This window comes from Orcinus orca, chromosome 12 (assembly GCF_937001465.1).
Source record: "Orcinus orca chromosome 12, mOrcOrc1.1, whole genome shotgun sequence".
NCBI classification, from domain to species: Eukaryota; Metazoa; Chordata; class Mammalia; order Artiodactyla; family Delphinidae; genus Orcinus; species Orcinus orca.
In genome coordinates, this window is record NC_064570.1 from 86,377,845 (window position 1) to 86,401,497 (window position 23,653).

Genomic DNA, 23,653 nt, shown 5'->3' on the forward strand with positions numbered 1-23,653 from the left:
ACCATGGGTACTTTTTTATAACCAGTAGGAGGTGCCTAATGGAAATGTGCTAAACAGAATCCGACAAACACCTCAGCTCAGCAATGAAACAGACATTGATTCCAGTCTCATGGAAGCTGCAGTGGAACTACCAGACTTGGACCTTAACATCAGTACTTTATTTGTTCTTTTCGCATGATCTCAGGGTGGGGACTAGAGGCAGGCAAGTGCCTTTCTTAGGGCACAGACTTTCAGGAAGTGCCCACTCTCACATTGCATCCAGTGCCAAGTATTTGAGTACTCAGCTCTGCTGTTGATAGACATTATATAAACAGATGATCATGGCCACAAAACCAGCCTCAATAAACCTGAAGGAATTAAAATTATGATAACACACTCTCCAAATGTAACAGAATTAAATGAGAAATTGACAGCAGAAAAATTCTGAGAAAACTTCAAATATTTGGAAATTAAACAAATTTCTAAAATAACCTGAGTCAAAGAAAACGTTACAATTGAATACAAACATACACAGCATACCAAAATTTATGAAATGTAGTTAAAACAAGGTTTATAGGTAATTTTATCATTCTAAATTCCTACATTAGAAAAGGAAAAGGTCTTAAATCAATATTCTAAGCTTCTACCTTAAATAACTAGAGAAAGAAGAGAAACTGAACCCAAAACACACAAAAGAAAGGAAGTGGTAAGATTAGAGAAAAATTGTTAAAATGGATAAGAAAAACTGATGAAACAAAGCATTGGTTTTTGAGTAAAAGAAAACTGACGTATCTTTAGTTGGACTGACCAAGAAATAAACAAGGAAGACACAAATTAACAAAACCAGAATTTAAAGTGGGGACATAAATAATGATCAGTCAAAATTAAAAGGATTATAAGGAAATACCACGGACTCCATTATGCCAAGAAATTAGACTATTTAAATGAAATGGACAAATTTCTGGAAAGACACAAATTACTAAAATTGTCTCAAGAAGAAACAGATAGTTGATGCAGACTTGCCAAATATTTAATCATAATCCTTATGAAATGTTCAAAAAATAGAAGTAAAGGGGAGACTTTTGAACACATCTTATGAGGCCAATATTACCTTTATACCAAAACCAGGCAAAAAACAAGTAAGAGAACCACTTATGAATATACATTGAAAATCCCCAACAAAATATGAGCACAACAAATCCAGAAACACAAAAAGCATGTTTTTGTACTCTAAAAAAGTAGAATTTTCTCCAAGAATGCAAGATTGGTTTAACATCTAAAAATAAATTAACGTTACTAGAATGAAGGACAAAACCACATAAAACCAGGACAAAAACAATTTGACAAAATCCAACACACAATCATTACAAAAACTAAAACAGCTTAGAAAAAGAACAAAGCTCTCTCGACCTGATAAAAAGCATCTATGACAATTGTTCAGTTAATATCACCCTAATGAAGTAGTGCTGGCAGATTTTCCCCTAAGAACGAGAACAGCACAGAGATACCCACTTTCACTACCTAGTCAATGTTTTACAGGTTGTTGCAGACTTGGATAGGGAGAAAATAGATCGAAAAACATACAGATTGAAAAGGAAGAAGTAAAATTACCTTATTAACAGATGTCATAATATCTTATGTAGAAAATACTAAGAAATGCAAAAAAAGAACTGCCAGACTTGTGACTGAGTTTATAAAGCTTTCAGGATACAAGATAAAATGCAAAAGTTAATTGTATTTTGATATACTAGCAACAAAATTTCAAAAATTAAATTAGAAAACATTTCCCTTTATAATAGTATCAAAAGGATAAAATGCTTAGGTATAAATTTAATTAATTAAATGAAAGACTTTAACTGAAAACTATACAACATTGGGAGAGAGATGAAAGAATATCTAAACAAATGGAGAGGTATTGCATATTCATTGAGTGGAACGCCATATTTTTGAGATGGTAATTCTTCCCAGTTTAACCTATTGATTCATTGAAATCCCTGTCAATATCCCAGGAGGCTTTTCTGAAGAAATTGACTAGCTTATACAAAACTTTATACGGACTGAAAATTTTTTAAAAAAGGAAAAAGTTTGATGACTGCCAAATTTCAAAACTTACTATCAATCTGCATTGATCCAGGCAGTGTATTATTGCATATGGATAAGTATATAGGCTTATGAGAAGGAATTGAGAGTCCAGAAGTGAACTCATGTTTATGATCACTTGTTTTTCCACAATAGTGAAAAAGGCAACTAAATAGAAAAAGAACAGTCTTCTCAAAAAAATGTTGCCTGGACAATTATATATCAACATGTAAAAAATTATACATATATAGAACAACATGTTATTCATATATATGAAATAACATATCCTTATCTCACATCATGCAAAAAATCAAAGGGATCATAGATCTAAATTATGAGCTAAATTGATAATAATGTCTAATAAATCATAAGAGAAAATCTTTATACTATTGGTTAGACAGACTTTTTAGATATTATAACAAAGCCATGATATATAAAATTTACAAGTTGGACTTAATAAAGTTAAAGACAGATTTGATAATTTAGACTTAATTAAATAAAAACTTTTCCTATCCAAAAGTCACTAACTGAGAAAATGAAAAGTCAAGGCAACACAAGGAAAAAATATTTGCAAGTCACATATATCATAACAGAATTGTATTCAGAATATGAAAAGAACACTCACTACTCAATAATAAGAAAATAAATAACACAATTTAAAATATTCTCTATATATGAAGGTAAATTTCATTAAGGAAGACATACAAATGGTTAATAAACATGAGAAGTTACTCAAAATCTTTATTCTTATGAGGATGCAAATTGAATTGAGATACTATTTCACAACCACTAGAAGAGCTATAATAAAGAAAATGGACAATATTAAATGTTGGCAAGAATGTGAGAAACAGGAACTCTCACAGATTGATGGTGTGAATGAAAAATGGCACAGCTACCTTGCAAAACAGTTTGGCAGTTTCTTATAAAGTTACACATAGGGCTACCCTGGTGGCGCAGTGGTTGAGAGTCCGCCTGCCGATGCAGGGGACACGGGTTCGTGCCGCGGTCTGGGAAGATCCCACATGCCGCGGAGCGGCTGGGCCCGTGAGCCATGGCCGCTGGGCCTGCGCGTCCGGAGCCAGTGCTCCGCAATGGGAGAGACCACAACAGTGAGAGGCCCGCGTACCGCAAAAAAAAAAAAAAATGTTACAAATAAATTTACACCTCAGCAATTTCTCTGTCAGGAATCTGTGCAAGAGCTACTAAAGTATATATCCACCCAAATACTTGTGAGTGAATTAATTGCTCATAAAAGTTAGTTGCTAAGAGAGTAGGTCTTAAAAGTTCTCATCACGAGAAAAAATAAACAGTAACTGTGTGTGGTTATGAATGTTAACTAGACTTATTGTGATGATGATCTCACAATATATACATACATTGAATCATTATGCTGTACACCTGAGACTAAGAATGTTATGTGTCAATTACATCTCAATAAAAATGTTAAAAAGTAGAAACAACCAAAATGTTTACCAACTTGTGAATGAATAAACAAAATATTATATATATTTTGAATTGCTCTTTGGCAATAAAGAGTAAAAGTAGTGATACATGCATGAAAAATCCTCAAATATTTTATTCTAAGGAAAGAAGCCAATCACAAAAGACAATATATTGTACCATTCCATTTATATGAAATGCCCAGAAAAAGCAAATCTGTAGAGACAGAAAGATTAATGGTTGCCTGAGGCTGGATTTGGGGACAAAGAGTGACCATAAAAAAGCCCTTTTTTGGTAATGGAGATGTGCTGAAACAGGGTAGTGCTGACGGTCCAATAGCTATATACACTTGCAAAAATTATTGATTTATAGATTCACAGTGGGTGAATTCTATGACGTGTAAATTATACCATGATAAACGTGTTTAAGAAGATTTCATGAACTCTAGAGACTTTTTCTATACCAGTTTTTGTACATGCCTATGTTCATATTTTCTTTCTGTGTGTGTTTCATCTTTTAAGGTCCATTCTGTGAGGAGTCAATGGAACATTGTGTTTCTCAGTCTTGTTGGAAAGGAGAAATTAGTCAAAATAAAAGCTCAGCTTACATTTTGGAATGCAAAGAAGGATATCTCAATCAAAGCTGTGAAACCTATGTCAATGAGTGTTCACCAAAACCATGTCAGAATGTTACTGACTGCACTGATATTCCAACGGTAAGTCTGAATCTGACATACAAGGGAGTGGTTTTAAAATATATTTTACCATTACTAAGCTGTTTGAAAAGTACAAATAATTAAACTTCTAATTAACATATTGTAATTTTCAAACTCAGGAACATCAGAAAATGTATTTAACTTGCTTATTTTCACTGTTCCCATTTTAAATAGAAACCCCAATCTCAAAACTACTCTTCAATTTTAATTTTTGTTATTCTGACAGAACTCTCCTTTATGAACAATATAATGTTGTAAACTTTTCATTTTTAGTTATTTAAAAATATTTTCTTTATTTGATTATTTTATATTATTGCATTTTAACATTTTATTTAATAGTTAAATAAATAAGAATAGGAAATAATTTAGTAGTTCCCACAAATGACAATCTTTCATTTTGGTAAGATTCATTCATAATATGAATTAATATTCATACCTTAAAGATTTCCTCACTCACATGTCCAGGGGTCAATGCTGGTTGTCAACCACATCCTCAACTGGAACTATCAGCCATATCCTAAATAAAACTATTCTGTGTGGCTTGTGTGTCCTCACAGCATGGTGGCTGGGTTCCAAGCATTCCCAGATAACCAGACTCTGTATGTCCTTTTTAAACCTAGCCTTTAAAGTCACAGAGCATCCTTTCCCCATAGTCACAGCTTGCTTACACTCAAGGGGGTAAATATGGCCCCAATTCTCAATTAGGGGGACGTTGAAATAAGGTAGTAGGAAGAGTGTGTGACATGGGAAACAATGTTGGGACGTTTTGGAAAATAGAATCTTCCACATTGTTGCACTGAGTGAGAACTTCTACTACCTGCTTATGAAAATAATTTCCATCTCTCCCCATGTAAGAATCCTTTCATTATCTTTGAGATATACAGATTTTTTTTTGTAAAAAATACTTTTTAATCTTTTCTAGGATATCATGTGCATGTTTTCACCAATATGTACAGTCAAGCATTGTAAGCAACTTCAAACACCACTGGAGTCTTTTCCTTGCAAGATTAGTGCCACAAGTATGAAATATGAGAAAGATTATCATTGCAGGTATAATTAACTTCCTATTTTTCAACAAAAATATATAAATTTTAAATCCTGTGGACAAAAATAAAACAATGTTCTGTTTTAAGCTTAAAAAACTTTAATGGCTTATAATATTTTATTTCCAGTTAAAGTAGAAAAATCTTAATGCTTTTTCTATGAAATGTTTAAATGTTGTGGCATTGGTTTTAAATAAATATTGGAGCAATTCTTTTTTTTTTTTTTTTTTTTTTTTTGTGATATGCGGGCCTCTCCCATTGCGGAGCACAGGCTCCGGACTCGCAGGCTCAGCGGCCATGGCTCACAGGCCCAGCCACTCCGCGGCATGTGGGATCTTCCCGGACCAGGGCACGACCCCATGTCCCCTGCATCGACAGGCGGACTCTCAACCACTGCGCCACCAGGGAAGCCCTGGAACAATTCTTAATCATAATTTGGGCATACCATCCTAAAACATCTATTTTGTTTTGTAATGAAGATGTTTAGGATAGCTGGATAATATTTGAAGGTCTAGAAGGAAGAGATAATGTAAGTGCCCACAGTATTATTTCTACTGTACACACACATCCTTGCTATTATTGTTTGAAAGTATAGACCCATTGTCTCTTCCTGCAATTCACAGACCTCAGCTGAGAGTTTTCCTTTAGGATCTTTAGGCAAAGTTTTAGGAAACAGTGTCTTATTTACATAAAGACTTGTTAAAAATTACCGATTTGTAAATGACAGAAGTGAATTAGTTATCTGGGCCTATCACTTTAGACCATTTTAAATAGCTTTATAGTTAATTTCTCACACCGTCAAGAAGTGTAATTTGTACTCTTCACACTTGCTTGACTTTTATCTTGCTAGACTTTTATCTGCTTAAAGAAAGTTCTGTTAGGCATTATTGAAGGGCAGTAAACAAGCTCAGAACTTTTAGAATATCCATAAAAGCAGAACATTAAAAGCTGTGGTAGGGACTGAGTGAACTGATGAGGATGATTATAATTTTTGTGACTTTCTGTTTGAATAAAAAAAAAATTAAAAAAAATAAAAAAATAAAAGCTGTGGTACAGGAAAACCTTAAAAGCACACTGAAAAAAACCCTGCATGTATATCACAGATGCATGTCCATTATAGATGTACAGTGGACACTATTTTCATCAATTTCAAAGAATCTAAATGCAAAGTTAAAAAACATATTAAGCTTTTAAAATTTTACATTTTCTAAAGTGAATGGAGAGAAACCTCCTCAATATATAAAGACCTTAGAACATCCAACCCATCAAGTCAAATCTGTGGATGCATTCAATCTTATATTAGCTTACCTATAAATCGAGCTATTATCCTTTTAACAATATTGGCTTTTTAATTTATAATTTCTAGTTCTGAGCCTTATAGGACTAGTATATTTGTGAGTCTACTTAGAAAAGTGATCAGCTTTAAAAATATAGATAGCATTATATAAATATAGGTAAATATGCATTCATATATGTATATTTTTTATCAAGTATGATGCTTTTATTGGTTTTTATTATTAGCATTATTCTAGTTGTCTAGAAGGCTTTGTTTTATATTTTATCATCAAAGGGAAAACTAGATAACTAGAGGCATTGTTGTCATCACTCAGTTTACTGTTATATTATTAATTAATATATTTAATTTTAAAATGATGGGGTTTGATCTTGAATGCTTTGTAAAGCATGTTTTAGATAGGATGAAAGTTATAGAAATTTAAGTTAGGTTTCCCTAGGATGGATGAAATATGTCAAATAAGTAACTAGTTGTAACAACTTTGAAGTAAACTTACTCGTGAAATTAATATGAGCCACTGTATGCATTCTAATTGTTGAGATTGCCCACATTCTTTAAAAATTTACATTGAGCACAATATACATTGTGCTCACTCATCTTGAATCTACTTAATTAAAAACATTGTCCCCTCTATTGATTAAATTAGACTACTGATTAAAAGAGGGTGAAAGATAAGAAAAGTGACAGGAGAGTAAAAATAAAACTTATTCAAAGGACAGAAATAACACAGACTAATTTGAATGATGAGTGAAAACCCAAGCTTCAGAAATCAGTAAGAACATGGGGAACACAAAACAGTTTCCAGCCCCCAGATTCTCCCATCCACAAACTCACCAATGACAGTGCAAAAAAGTTGCTAACTTTGACTCACATGAAATAAAGGTCATATGATCAATATAAACTAATAAAACATGAAGTTGAAACAATGAAAAAAATAGTCTTGAAAGCGACTTTTCTCTTCTCAAAGGAGATTAAGAGAATCACTGAAAATAATGAGAAAATCAAACACCCTTTGACTTAAATGCCTTTAGTTAAAAATTTATCTGTGCATTGTTATACTAGAAGGTATGTGTTTCTGGAACAGTGATTCTCACACTAGCTGTACCAGACTTTAGCTGCATTAGAAACTCCTGAAGGGCTGTTTAAAACACAGATCATTTTTCCCTTCCCCTAGAGTTTCCAATTCAGTCAGTCTGGGGTGGGGATTGCAAATGTGCATTTCTACAAAATTCTCCAGAGATGCTGATCTGAGTTCAAACAGCATCAATGCAGAAAATCCTCCTACACCTTTTCGCCTACTTCATCCACACATCTCAACCCAAGCTTTTACTTTTTTTATTATGAATCTGGGGAAAAAAGTGTGGGGTTGGAAAGGAGTAAAATGAAGAGGGGAGAACAGAAAGGTGATAATGCTATCAGTTTCTCTACTTGAATGTATGGACTAGGTCTAAATTACTATGATCAGATGAGAGAGGAAATAAAATTACCTCCTGAGAATCCTCTGGCTTCTTGAGATGTCCATGGTAAATGGTGATAAGTGGTTCACCTTGATGGCCTTGAAGTTAGATCCTAGTGGGGCAATTGAGAGTGTTGGCAAGGAGTTAGGGGTGTGAGGGCTTGTCAGGAGCTCAGTGGATAGCCCGGAAGCTCCTTCAAAGGCAATGTTGAAGCTGCAGTCTCTGGGGCCCCCTTTCCCTATGTGAGAGGTGATGTCCAGGGCACTGCCCAGCACAGCTCCAGTGAGGCCTTCCAGGTCCTGATTAGCTCTCTCTTGGAGGCTGGGGGCTGAAGGCGCAGGGCACTGGAGGGCAGGGCATCACAACTGGAGAGAGCAGTACTCTACATTCTCCACTACACACCAGGGATGGGAGTGCATGTCCCACCAGACCACACAAGGGCTTTGAAGAGTGTCAGGACCCACTGTTCTGATACTGCCATCACAAACAATCACACAATCACACACAAACACAAGTACACACGCAGAGACACACACACTTAGCTATTTTAATATTTACTGAATGCAGTGACTCTAATATTGTCTAATGTAAAGATGATTGCCTTCTGAATATTCAGAATAAAATGAAGAAACACGAATCAGGAAATAGAGAGTAATGCAACCAGCTAGTGTCTTTCTCTTACATCATTTTTTTCTTCCAACCTTAAAATCAATTGTTTAAAAAAATATTTATCGAGAGTTATCTTTGTAAAAGACACCATAAACTAGATAATAATAAGTACTATGGCTTTAAAAAATCAGAAATTATGTTATATATACATGTTTTTGCTTTCTAAACTTTTTATTTTCTCCACTCAAATTCTAAGATATTTCATGGGATAATAACGTTCTATTTTATTCTCTCAGCTTGTTTTTTTTTTTTTTTCCTGTTTCCTACTCAGAGTTGCATTTATAGCTTGCGCTGCTTAAGTGTCAATTCAGTGTATTAACATACTTTTTTTTTTTTTTCTCACATCAGTTTCAGCATTTCATTAGTCTGTATGATGTCTCTCCACATCAGCCATGGGTGGGGTTAGGGTTTTCAGTGTCTGTCACAAGTATACCTAATTAAGCATACACTGTGACTTTGAAATAGAACAATGTAACACAGACATATATAGGTCAACATATTTCCTTTCAACAAATAATAAAGTTATATTTTCACATTAATTTTGAAAAATCCTTTTAAAAATAGCAATCACACATTTGGATGAGGAACTTGGTCACCCAATAATTCCTAACTAACAGGAAACCTCAATCTCTTGGAGTTAATTATCTCAAAAGCTAGGTTGCTACATTTTTCTTTCCTTGAAATCAATAGCCATATTTATAAGGCTAAGCTTTCCTTTTGAATAAATCATTCTGAAATTTGAAATTTAACATGGTAAAAAATTTGTTAAAGTTTAACCACAGTATTAAAATTTCAGATTGTGGTTATAAACTCTATTCCAACTGAAGATATCTGGGACATTGTTTACCTTTCTTCATCAAGAGGACCTTCTGCTTTATTCATATAATTTTATATTTTCAGGTACTGTTATAGTTGACAGAAGTCATCCTTAAATTTGGCCCCCTATGTGCTTCATTTTGAGAATATATGTATAATTTCTTCTCTTCGTCCTGAACCTATTAATTTCCCTGTGAATAATAACTAACAAAACATAATAACAGAAGTTAGTACAGAGCTATATACATAAAGGTTGAATTAGTATCCTGTAACCTCCAAGTCTTCCAGCTCATACCTGATCAAATCAATCTTAGCCCCACACTGCTCTGTACAGCCTCTAACACTTCAATATCCAATATTCTCTGCTGTGCCCTCGGGATCTCATTTGTCAGCAGCAAATTCTGCAACACCACACTCTCTTTATATACCTTCCTTTCTTTTTTCTGGCTGAAACCTGGAGTCTTCTTTGGTGGCTCTATCCATTCACCCACAACCTGCGTACATCTGTTGAGGAACAGTGTAGGTAGCCTTGCCATTGTTGCCGTATCCAGACCAGTTTTCTTTCCCCTCAAAAGCCTGTCTATTTTTAGCACATAGCTATTCCATAGATCATTCTCTCCCTAACTCTGTTTCTCTGTCCCCAGGCTCCTTTCAAGCATCTCCTCTTCTCTCAGGTCCTGTCCATCCCCGACTATGGCTCTAGCATCTGGCTTGTGTCCTTTTCTCTACAACTATTGTCATCTTTCTTGATGACTTCAGCATCCATCTTGGGAATCAACCTACCTGATTGCTTAAATCCTTTGATGGTTATTTTATAATTTTTTTCCTCCTCCATCTAATCTTGACCCATTCCCCATGGTCATGTCTTATTATTCATCGTGAACTGTAACTGCACACCCTACAAACCTTGATTTAAATGTTTGCACTCTCTGATCATCGTATCATGTATTTAAGAATGCTATTTAAGTGTTTTATTTCCCTGACCTCAGACTGAGTTATGAGGATGTAATTTTCCTTGCGAATGAGATTCTGGAGTTTCTCTTAGATTTCAAGCCATGGGGGTGGGAGGGGTGAGGGTAGTGGAGGCATATGATGGTTGATTACCTGAAACTCAACAGGTTTCCTCTGCCTTTGGGGTAAACTTCCCTGGGTCAAGGGTCACATATGGTGTTTTGGGGCTTCCTTCTTGGTTTGTAATGATAGTGCTAACATTTTGGGACAATTTTTCATGATCAATAAGCCCTGGATTGTTTAGAAACATCTTTCTCAGAGATTCTGTTGCCTAATCTTCATCTAGCAGTCTGTCAACCTGGTCTCATTAATGACTGAATATTAGTTCTTCATTTAATTCATAGCCCTGGCTCTCATCTTTTAAAACCATACTCCAGAATAATACAAATACAAGTGAGTATATTGATAGCTAGTCTTGTCCAATTTAATTCATTCCCATTTAAAAGGAAAATTAAAACATGATAGGCATAACTCATCACAATTTTAGGATATTTTGTTGCTTCCCTCTTTCTGCCATCCACATCCCGATTAAGAAAAGGTAAACATGATACCTTTCATAACTAAATGGTACTTGGAATGATTTCTGGATCTCTGGTTAGTTCCTCAGGATAAAAGAAGCAAAGTAAGCATAGCTTCACAGGTTTCATCAGTGGAGTAGAAGAGTACAATACATTTAAATTTAAATCATACTTTAATAACAGCTCTAAAACTAGTCATATGACCAAAGCAACTGACTTAACTTTTTTGAATATATTTCCTCATTTATATCATAGTGGTAATAATTAATATCACACAAGAATTATGAAAATTGAATTAGAAAATAATAAATTTGTGAAAATAATTAACCTAGTGGCTGGCACATTGTAGATCTTTAAAAAAATGCATGGTTATTCCTGATGGATGAAGGTATGATTTAATTCTCGAGGTGAGTTTGCAAAGCTGAGCCTCAAACAGCAGGAAAGGTGAATTACTGAAGTGTTTTACTGATGCTATTTTCGTTGGACTGTGTCAATGTGGCCTTTGGTTCTTTTATGAAATTATACAGTGTACTTAATAAATTTAAAATAATGACTATATGGTACAATTCATTTTATTATTAACTCAGCTTGTAACAACTTCATTTTAACAAGTATAATTTTTGGTCATAATCCTCTAGTGTGTAATTTAGAGAGACATATTATCATTTGATTTGATGCCCAATTCACTTGATAACAGAAGTTTACTAAATGTGAGTTAAAAGACTGGAATATTTCTCATGAATTAATGAGAGTGAAGGCAAAGAAAGCCTGAACACCACTGTGTGTTCTTTAGCACCTTATTGATTGCAGCTAATGCACTGCAGTGGACTGGAATCCAGATTGATTTCCTGTCTGTCTCAGTCTTTAGATAGTGATGCCATTGGCTAGGAATGCCCGGGGCCCTCACCTGGTCTGCACTACCTGTGGCAGCCCCCAAGGACATTTCCCCAAAGAGGACCAATATTCTGGCTAGGGTGGCCCTTGTGGGTCTTATTATGACCGCAAGACGCACCTCAGCAGCAACCATCAGGGAACTTAAAAGAAAAGTCCTGATAATACTCACAGGGCCTGGAGGGTAAAGGGCACCAGCACCGACAGACCTGTGACAAGGGGGGAAGAGAGAAAGACACACAGAGAGAGAGAGGAAAGCCTGGGGCTCTCTGCTTTACTGGGGTTGAGGGTGGGGTCACTCGTTATTGGTGAATTTAAACCCTAACAGTGAGAATCAGGGAACAGGAAGGGTAAGGTGTGAAGGTGGGGTCACTCAAGAGGCCAGTTACCTGGGTCACTCAGGGGTCTCTAAAAGGGGAGCTCCAGGGTACGTGAGGCCAGGCTTCTTGTCTAGGCCTGAGTAGGCATCACACAGCTGGCAATACGTTTATTCCAGGTGGATGTGTGACAATGGATGCCATGGCAATCCAAAGCTTGATATCAGGCACTTAGATTACACTCAAAAAGCCTGATTGCTTTATAAAAAAGGTAACTATGACAACTAACAAAGAAACAAACAAAACCTTATATTTGGCCCAGCTATGATCATACACTGTCCACTGTAATTCTTTACAATATGTCTAAAATTCCTGAGTCGTCGTTAACTCCTGAGAGCATATCATCAGTATAGAATGGCTCTACTAGACATTAGAAACCTCACTTGCCATTTTTCTTCACATTTCAATAATGCTTTCATTTATTCCAATAGTTTTCTAAAACCTATATTTTATTGTTAAACATCCATTTAGGCCAAAGTTGATTTTACTCTTACATCTCCAAAAAGTAATATTAAGACCATTCAATGAAGATGTAGTTTATTCACATTCCCTCTAAACAAATAAAACTTCTACTTTGTAAAGAACACAAGTATGTCCATACTGTTCTCCATAGTGGTATGGAGGTTCCTTAATAAACTACAAATAGAACTACCGTATGACCCAGGAATCCCACTACTGGGCATATACCCTGAGAAAACCAAAGTTCAAAAAGAGTCATGTACCAAAATATTCATTGCAGCTCTATTTACAATAGCCCAGAGATGGAAACAACCTAAGTGTCCGTCATTGGATGAATGGATAAAGAAGATGTGGCACATATATGCAATGGAATATTACTCAGCCATAAAAAGAAATGGAATTGAGCTATTTGTAATGAGGTGGATGGACCTAGAGTCTGTCATACAGAGTGAAGTAAGTCAGAAAGAGAAGGACAAATACCGTATGCTAATACATATATATGGAATCTAAGAAAAAAAAAATGTCGTGAAGAACCTAGGGGTAAGACAGGAATAAAGTCACAGACCTACTAGAGAATGGACTTGAGGATATGGGGAGGGGGAAGGGTAAGCTGTGACAAAGCGAGAGAGTGGAATGGACATATATACACTACCAAACATAAAATAGATAGCTAGTGGGAAGCAGCCCCATAGCACAGGGAGATCAGCTTGGTGCTTTGTGACCACCTAGAGAGGTGGGATAGGGAATGTGGGAGGGAGGGAGATGCAAGAGGGAAGAGATATGGGAACATATGTATACATATAACTGATTCACTTTGTTATAAAGCAGAAACTAACACACCATTGTAAAGCAATTATACTCCAATAAAGATGTAAAAATAAATAAATAAATAAAATAAACTGATCCCAGGCTGAATGCAAACAAACAAACAAACGAAAAGAACACAAGTATGCATGGACAAAATCAATGATTGAAAACATAATGTGATAATAAATGTTGTATGTAATTTAAACAAAGCATTATTATTTTGGACAGCCTGTTAATAGACTTCTGTGAAAATATTTAAATTGCAAGTTTTTTTACTTACAGTGATGCATTTACAGTTGTATTCCAGGATTTACTGGAAAAAACTGTGAGAAAGTAATTGACTGCTGCAGACTTTTCACCATCAACTGTCTGAATGAAGGATGGTGTTTCAATGTAATCGGAAGATTCAGAGTAAGTAATTTAGTTTGTGGCAAAGTAACTTAGCACCTCAAAATGCAACAGCTTCTGTCAGTCCCTATTTCAAATGCTTTTATTAATATAAGCCAGATAAATATATCATTTTCTGTATATTTAAATATGAGTTATATAAGGTTTAGTACTAGAGGTTTTTAACTTATAAGAATTATGTTGGGAGGGCATTATTAAGTGTTCTAGTCAGTGTATTTATTATAAAATAAGTATATAACTGAGTACTGGTTATATGTGTCTGTATATATAAAACCATAGTTACTAATGCCTTCAGCTCTTGAGCCAGGTGGGGAATACAATTTGTCTGGTAGTTATTAGGGCATAAAATATATTATTTGTGGGGGTAGTTTTTGAAATGACTTTACAAAAACAGAGTGTGTATGTTACACATGGTAAGGCATATCCTACAACTCAGAAGTTCCATTTTTAGGTAGGTCTATTGGAGAAACAATTATGTTTGTACTGAAAGAGATGTGTACAAAAATTTTCACTCCAAATCTGAATCAACCCAAGGCCTATGGATAGGAAAATGGATCAATTTATCCTGGCACAGTCATACCATGAGATTATAAAGAATGATTAAAATAGTGAACATGTATTAATATTTATAAATATCAAAGTATAATGTTGAATTTTAAAATATTATTGAAAATTATATATGTAAATTATGATAATGATTAATTAAAATTTTGAAATACAAGCAAATCCATATTTACTATGATTGCATAGTCTATAGCAGAAGAGTAAACATTTACATGAGGGTTATTTACACACACTGGCTTTACTAGAAAGACACTTATAGGGATATAGGTTAGGGAGTGAAATGGGGCAGATGGGACTTCCAATGTATCTGTAATACTTTATTTGTTTTTAATTAACTTTTAGCAAATAAGGATGGTAAGATCATGCTGTTCGTTTTATTATTTTCTCTACTTTTCTGGGTTATAAAATATTTTAATAAAATATTTTGAAAAAAATGTGAATCCAGCTTATGGAATGGACCATGGAAAAATATATATGTGTACTTTTGCAAACATCCTAAAATATAATAATGTTACTGTACAAGAATACATAGTATAAGAACATAACCTCTAGCACCTATAATACATTTGGCATTATAGTGTATCATAATGGTTATTACCTCATTTGATCTTCACATAAATCTCATCGCATTTTATAGAAAAATAAAATGTCTACTGAGCTTTTGAATATGTCCTCAAGTTCACATATGTTGATGGGGATGAGGCATATTGGAAAGTACTCCGACTCCAGAACTCATACTTGCAAGCACTACACATATCTGTGTTCAATATAAGGGATGTATTACCATTTCTTTTTCCTTTACAATGTACCTACCCTTTCCTGAGTAGCAAAATGTCTAGTTGAAATGCCTCTCCCATTTTGGTTTTAATTTATTTTATATTATCCTGTTTATGTTTTGGTTTTGGTTCCTGTTTTGTTTCAGGATAGTCTCTGAGTATTTATCTCTGACATTTATGTTTATGTTTTTCTTCCTCCACTGCCGATTTTCCCTGGGAGGTCTCACCTTTGATAGCGCCTCAACAATTACCTGTATGTTATTGACTCTAACTCCAATTTGAATTTTTCTTTTAAGAAGTTTAACTGAACTTTTCATCACCTTGCAGACTCTGCTTTCTTTCTTTTTTTGTTTGTTGGTAATTCTAATTTAAGTTTAATGACTTCCATTAGATAAAATATTAGCAAGAAAGGAATGCTATTGGCCTGGTTAGTTCTATTTTCTTGTAACTTATAGATTTTTAAGAACAGCCATGAGATATGTATATCAAACCCCTTACAGCTATTTTTCCTATCTTTATATTTTATTTCTTTTACATATTTTATTATATTGATAAGAATTTCTAATAACAGGTGAATTTAGGGGGAAATTTTAGGGGGAAAGCAATCAAACTTTCACTTGTACCCTTAGATATTTGGAGATAGCCTCTATCAGATTGAAGAAGTTCCCTTTGATTCCTAATTTACTGAGTTTGATCATGAAGGGTTGGTGAGGTTTGTCAATTGCTTATTCGGAATGTCTGAATGTAGTTAGAAGATCATATCATTTTTCTTTTGTAGTGTGTTAATATGGTGAAATATAGTAACTGATTTAGAATTCTGAATAAATATTGCATCCTTAAGAAAACTTTTTCTTGGCCTTGAGACATTTTATCTATTTCTGTATTCAACTTATTACTAAAATACTTGTATTCATATATTAATAAAGAATGCTTAAATTTTAAATAATAAATAGTATAATAATATATAACTATTAAAATAATAAGACTGTACTTTTATTTTCTCATAGTGTCTTTATCAGATTTTAGCATCAGGGTTAATGTAGCCTCATAAAAATGAGTGGAGGGCTTCCCTGGTGGGGCAGTGGTTGAGAGTCCACCTGCTGATGCAGGGGACATGGGTTCCTGCCCCATTCCGGGAAGATCCCACATGCTGCAGAGCGGCTGGACCCGTGAGCCATGGCCACTGAGCCTGCGCGTCTGGAGCCTGTGCTCCACAACGGGGGATGCCACAACAGTGAGAGGCCCGCGTACCGGAAAAAAAAAAAAGAGTGAAGATTTGTTCCCTCCCCCTCTATTACTTGTAACATTTTGTGTATAATGGACTATTTCTTATTCAAATATTTGATGGATGTCACCACTGAAGCATCTGGCCTGGGAGTTTTCTTAGGGGGAGAGTTTGTGATTATAAGCTTAATTAATTTGACATAGGACTAGACAACTCAGATTTTTTTCCTTCTTTTCCTTACCAGTCTAAAAAAGTAAGTAAATGAAATAAAATATAAAGACAGAAAAAATAGCAGTAAGAGGGTTCGATATACATATCTCATGACCGTTTATTAAAAATCTATAAATTAAAAAATATAAAATTAACCAGTGAGTTTGTCTAAGAATAAATGATAAAATTATTAAGCTCCTAGGAAAGAAAAACAAGCAGAAAAACAAAGGCTACTCCTCATGGCCTTTCACTGAGCAAAGGACACAAAACCAATTGATTGGACAAGTTTAAAGCTTCTGCTCATCAAAACATAGAAAAATGGCAACCATACGCCAAGATTATCAAACTGAATTTTCACTAAAAATAAATATAATCCAGATGTTTATTGTTTACATGAGACAATCGAAATATAATGTCTTTACTGAAATAAAATGATGGAAAAAGATATATCAGTGTAATATCAAGAAAAGAAATTGGTGATGCCTATATTAATTTAATGTAAACTAGACTTTAAGGCATAAAATAAGAAATTTATGATGATTTTTAATAGCATAATTTCAATTCATGAAGAAAATACAAAAATTATAATGCTGTATATACTTAAAAATACCTTGTGTATATATATTAACATATGTATGAAAAATATATAGGGGAATATTGACGGACCTTAAGGAGACATGCAGAGTCTAGCTCTAGGCCAAAATCTTATGTGTGACCTTTCACCCTCAACCTTAGACAATTAGGAGGCATTGCCCAGGCAGGCCTCATGGGGGAAGTGGCCCACATTGGACTGGGTGCCCAGCCAGTGCTCCACAGGTGCCTGGAAAGAGTTGCAGTCAACACTCAGCCACGCCCCAACCCCCCTCAGCCCGGCTCACATGCATTTTATTCCCAGTCCAAGCCCGTTTCTTTGTGTGGTGCGAGGGCCTCAGCTGGGACAGTCCCAGGAGCCTCCAGGGAGACCTCCTCATGGAGGGGCCGTGGCTGAGCGTTCTTCTGCACACCAACTTACTACTTCTCCACCCCTAGCCCTGCTTTCTCTCTCCAAGTCCAAGAAAAGTCAAAAGACTTTTGTTCGGGATCCTTGGTGTCCTTTCCATACCACATGGAAGAATGAGACAGTGTTCTCACATGTATACAGGGAAAATAGGACTTGATATCAACCCAATGCATGGCAATTTAGTAGAATGTACCCAAAGTTTTCAATCCATAATCATTCAAGATCTAGAAATACTTGAAGAAAACAAGATTACATCAAACTTGTAGGAAATATTCACTATATTGTTACTTATTTTAGAATCAAAGTAATCAAATTAAGCAAAAAATAGCTAAAAATTATAATGTACCCATATAATAGAACATACATCCAATTTAGTCTATACTTTTGAAGTGTATCATGATTTTTGGAAAATACTCAAATCAGAATATTTAGTAAAAATTGGCTGTATTAGTCTAACTACAATTTAGTTTTATATATATATATATATATATATATATATGATATTAACTGCTGCTCATAACAAAATAAGATGTTGTTTATGAACTTTCTGGGATGTGGGAAAGGTCAACAGTCATGGCAGTTCTCCTCCTACAGCAGTCATCCTCCCAGAGTGCTCAGACATCTGAAGAGGTTGTATATCAGGCCGCATAATATTCAGGGGAGGGAGCGAGTCAGATGGTACAAGATGATGTAGCGTCTGATGTCTTCCACCTCCATAATCATTTAGGACTTTATAAATTTTAATAAACATGAGATTTCCCTGGTATATTTGAATTACTTTTATGGAAACATGAAGTTTCTGAGGTCTGTGACCTGCGTGGTCCAGGGACAAATTAATACACACAGAGACAGAGAAACAGGGAACCAGAGAGAATTGTGGAGAATAGGGTTTGAGGATTCACAGAGAGGCTCCCAGTTAATCCCGGATGTAAGGAAAGACCAAGATTGATCGGAGTTTTGATGGCCAGTAGAGTCTGGATGATATTTGTATTATACAGATGTGTATATAGGCTAAAATGAAATAAACCAATAATTTGACAGTGGTTTACTCCAATTAATGAGATTAGACTAAAATTATAATCAGAAAATTATGTATTTTGATTATTCATTTAATTGAAGTAATATGAAGAATAAGGCATATCCTGTAATGACTTTAAGATTAGGAAGTTTATATTAAATGTAACAGTCTGGACAATATTAGGGGTAAAAAAGCCCATAGGTCAGAACCTTATTCATTCTAAGCCATGCTGTTTATCATGGGTTAAATGTCTCTATTTTCAATTCAATTTCTTTCTAATTGAAGTGGCATAAAGATGGTAAACTTTTTCATTGAAATTGTAATGAAGAATTTCTAATCAAGCACTTTCACAATGTCAGTTACATTCTCAATATTAATAATATAAATGCCCTCATGGTAAAACAATTGTTACTTTACAATTGATAGTCAGATTTCTAATAATCACTATGTATGAATAAATCATTGAAAACATTGAGTTCATAGCAAAAAAACTTAACTGTAATTTTCATGTTTATAAAAATGAATAAATGACAGCCACTAAATTAAAAAATCTGATTAGTATTATGCACATTATTAAAAATATAGGCACTATGCAATTATATACTGTTTACACTGCCTCAGAGCAATGACTCAGAATTTCTTTTCCTTAGACTTTCAGTGATTTACTAGTAAATTTTATTTTATTTTTAACAGTTAATACACATAGTTAGAACCACAATTTCTGGTTTGTGTCTATCCAAATACTTTATAGCTTCCTGATGTTATGACAGAATTGTTGGTTGCTGCTTGTTATACCATTAAAGAAAATGCCCCAAGAGCTTTGTACACAGTCTTTTGTTTCTCTTCTTTTACAACTAGTTCAGGAATACAGATAGAAGGATGCAGTTTATGTTTTATTTCATCTTTGTGTAAGTCCTTATAAGGCTACATTGGTGAACCAACAAAAAACAAATTTTAAAGCTCATTTAGTTTAACATCACCATCTATTTTATTTATCTCTTCTATTTCCCCTCTCTAGTTAAATCTTTTTTTAACAATTAGTTTCCACAAGCGTGACTTATGCAAACTCACACTGAAAAAAGTAAATCTCCAATTAGAATTCAATATGAGTGCAAGTTGCATGTGTTGTAGAATTTAGAATTCTAAAATTTAGTTTCAACAACAGAAAGTCTAAACCGAATCTCTCTTTCTCTCTCCCTCTCTGTTTCTCTCTCTGGCTCTCTCTTCTCTGCCTGCCTGTGTCTGTCTGTCTCTCTCTCTCTCATACACACACACACACACACACACACACACAGATGAATTCGAAGGCTCACATAGTTAGACTTTCCAGGGCTAGATTAGGTAAGTGTTTAACCAGAGGCTTAATTAATCCTATTTCTTCTAGTTCCCTCTAAAACACCAATAATGGCCTCTTTGAATTTCCTAGAACCCAGGTGTGCTCTTGCCTCAGGGCTTTTGAACTGAATATTTTGACCCAAATGTCTGATTAGTGGGATTCTCCATTCTGTTAGGCCTTTTCTCAAATGTTTACCCTCAATGAGTCCTTCCCTAGATGCCCAATCTAATATGTTGAAGTTTTCCAGGCCCATACATGTCACTTCCTTTTTCTATGGTTCTTCTTAATAGCTGTCGCCAACCAGCTTCCCAGATAACAATAGAGTGCTTCACGTCTCTCTTTTATTATCTTTCAGACTAGAGTAAGTTGAACTTTAAGCTCTATGAAGGTAGATCTCCTTATTTCTTTGCATATGACTAACCTTCTTCCAGAAAAGGCAGCAAAACTTCAGCAAAGGCAAGTCAGGCCAAATGGAGTGGATGGGAACTTTGAAACATCTCTTCTATGAAGGAAAAGCCAAGATTCCATAAACTAACAGGAGACCTTTCTCTTAATAATGCAGTAGTCAAAGCCAGTCCAACATGGGGTTGGGAGAGAGATGCATTTGGTGAAAGGTGGGAAGAATTATGTGATAAATAAAACAACTCCCAATAATTTGTATGTAAAATATCTTAAGAGTCAACAAATCAAAGAAAGAGGTGTTAGATAAGCCAAGTATGATATGAACACTCAAAATATGAGTTAACACACATACAAAATATGACAAAATCTAAAATTCACACTATGATCTGCTACAAACTCCAAAATGACCAGAAAAGCTGACACCATTTCCTATTGGCCCCAAGAATCACATTCCAAGCTTCCAACCAGATGAACACACCAATATTTTCATTCCTTATCAGTCCTCAGAGATACTCTCTTCAGGTTTAGGGACTGGATTAGTAGTTGTCATCTTTTGAACCAAGACATGCAGACATCTGTGGAAAAGAGTAGTTAAGGTCAAAAACAAGAGATCCCCAGAGGAACCAAGTGCGATTTTGCCCACTAGGAGATACTCGGCAACATCTAGGAACATTTTTGCTTGTCACAAATAGGGGTTGGGTCTTCTACTGATGTCTGGTGTAGAGGCCAGGTTTGCTGCTAAGCATTCTACAATGCACAAGAGAGTCCTCTTCAACAAAGAAATATCAGATCTAAAATATCTATTTTAAAGGAATATATATATATATATATATATATATATATATATATATATATATATATTCCTTTCCATTATGGTTTACCATAGGGTATTGGATATAGTTCCCTGTGCTATACAGTAGGACCTTGTTGTTTATCCATTCTATATATAATAGTTTGCATCCACTAACCCCAAACCTCAATCCAACCCTCCCCCACCCCTGCCCCTTGGCAACCACAAGTCTGTTCTCTATATTTGTTTCTGTTTCATAGATAAGTTCATTTGTGTCATATTTTAGTTTCCACATATAAGTGATATCATATGGTATTTTTCTTTTTCTGACTTACTTCACTTAGTATGATAATCTTGAGGTTAGACAGATTTCTCGATGGCTTCTGAGTGTCCTTCATTAGTTGTGTAATTATTCCTGCTCTTGTTCAGATTCTTGCCAGGGAAGTTGGCTCCTGCCTAAAACAGTTTTTAACAGAGAAAAGCATCCTCACACTAGGTTTTAGTTTTAAAGTACTTTTCATCAGTGTAGTTACTTCTTTATTCTAGTTCTTCAGTATATTTTAATCATTTGAATCACTGTCATTTTAAATAAGTAAATAAAACTATATGCTTTGACTTGAAAGAAATTTTCCAAAGAGCACAAGAAAAAAATCTTTCCTAGGTTTCATATTTAAGCAATTTTGAAATGGTTTTATTGCCCTAAGGTTGTTAGTTACAGAAAGTGTTAGAAACTTTTTGATGATTAGACTCCCATAGTATTATCTGGGTCCTCTTGACTTTGCTTTCCTAGGCAGCAAGCAGTAATAAAGCAACAAAAGTTTCCAACTTAAAAGGATTAATAGAAATTAAAGTTATCACACAGCTTTTATTATTTATCAAGAACTTTGTGTATAGGAAATTTACAGGTGTCTTAATAGTAGTTCTAGGACAAAAATAGAAATACTCAGGAATTAGTGTTTATGTCCATGTCACATCTACATGCAGTTGTAAATTAATTGGTTTACAATGAGTAGTACTTTGTAATTCCACATGATTTTTATTCATTAATTATAATAATTAACACTAACTATATAGTAGGAAAAATTTTAAGCGATGAATATATTCAAAAACTTCTCTCACACTTTTAAAATTTGACTTGATTTATTTCATACCCTTATCCGTTTATAAGAGCAAGAATGGAGAAATTATAAGCATATATTTTGTCACTTCTCTTGTTTATTTTCAGCAGAATTTTCATATCAAGTGAAAAAGTAAATTAAAATACCTTTAGAAGAAGTGACATCTTAATTCATCTATATTAGTGCAATTTCTGTGAATGGTTGAAACGTTCATATTTAAAAGAAACAAATGTAAATAATTTAAATGCCTCAGATAAACTAAAGGTGTCAATATGTCTTCATTAATAATGAAACAGAAAAACGAATAGAAAAAAATCATGCTTGAAGACATCTTTACAATTTAAAAGTCACCGCTTAAAAATTAAGGAGAAATCACTGGTGAAACTACTTTTTAAAGTGCAGTTGTTTACATGAATCTCATTCGTATCATGTTTTGGAACTTTAGGATGGTTACTTTCCTCCCTAAATGCTCATGATCAGGAGTTAGTGCCATAATATCTGTAAACAGGTGCATCAGAAGTAGATGTTAAATAAACCGAAGGCATAACTTTCATAAACAGTTCTGGGAATCCAGCATATGGTTGGCTGAATAATGGCACCCCAAATAAGCCCTTGTGTAATCCCAAGAACCGACAAATGTTATCTTATATGGAAAGAGAGACTTTGAAGATGTGATTGAGACAAGGATCTTGATATGAGGAGAGTATTCTAGATTATCCAGATGGGCCTGATTTAATCACAAAGATTCTTATAAGAGAGCTACAGAAGGAGTAAGGGACAGAGAAAGTGATGTGATGACAGACACAGAAATTTGAGTGATGTTCTTTGAAGATGGAGGAAGAGTCCACAGGCCAAGGAATATAGGTGGTCACTAGATGCTGAAAAAGTCATGGAAACAGAGTCTCCCCTTCTTGCTGAAACTCGACCTCTGTTCACCGGTGCCAAGTAGAAATGTAGAGACAGAGTTTTGGGTGAAGTAGAAAAGAGCAGTTTTATTGCTTTGCCAGGCAAAGGGGGCCACAGTGGGCTAATGCCCTCAAAACTCTGTACCCCACCCTGGAGGGGGTAGTGAGGAGTCTTACAGTGTTCAAGGAGCAGGGCGTGGTCAGCTCGTGGACATTCCTCTGATTGGCTGGTGGTGAGATAATCGGGAGTCAGCATCATCAACCTTCTGGTTCCAATCAGTCTGGGGTCTACATGCTTGTGGGCAGCAGACAGTTAACTTCTTCCACCTGGTGGGTGTTTAGGTAA

The 23,653-nt window shown here is 34.8% G+C and overlaps 1 protein-coding gene across 2 annotated transcripts in view; it reads left to right on the forward strand.

Moving 5' to 3' along the window:
• EYS (eyes shut homolog) overlaps positions 1–23,653 on the forward strand; it is a 1,673,869-nt gene that overhangs the window by 96,310 nt on the left and 1,553,906 nt on the right. For both annotated transcript variants that reach the window (XM_049695235.1, XM_004282511.3), the window contains exons 3-5: positions 4,020–4,213; positions 5,136–5,263; positions 13,852–13,966. In XM_049695235.1, the coding sequence (XP_049551192.1) occupies positions 4,020–4,213; positions 5,136–5,263; positions 13,852–13,966 (437 nt within the window). The remainder of the gene's footprint in view (positions 1–4,019; positions 4,214–5,135; positions 5,264–13,851; positions 13,967–23,653) is intronic.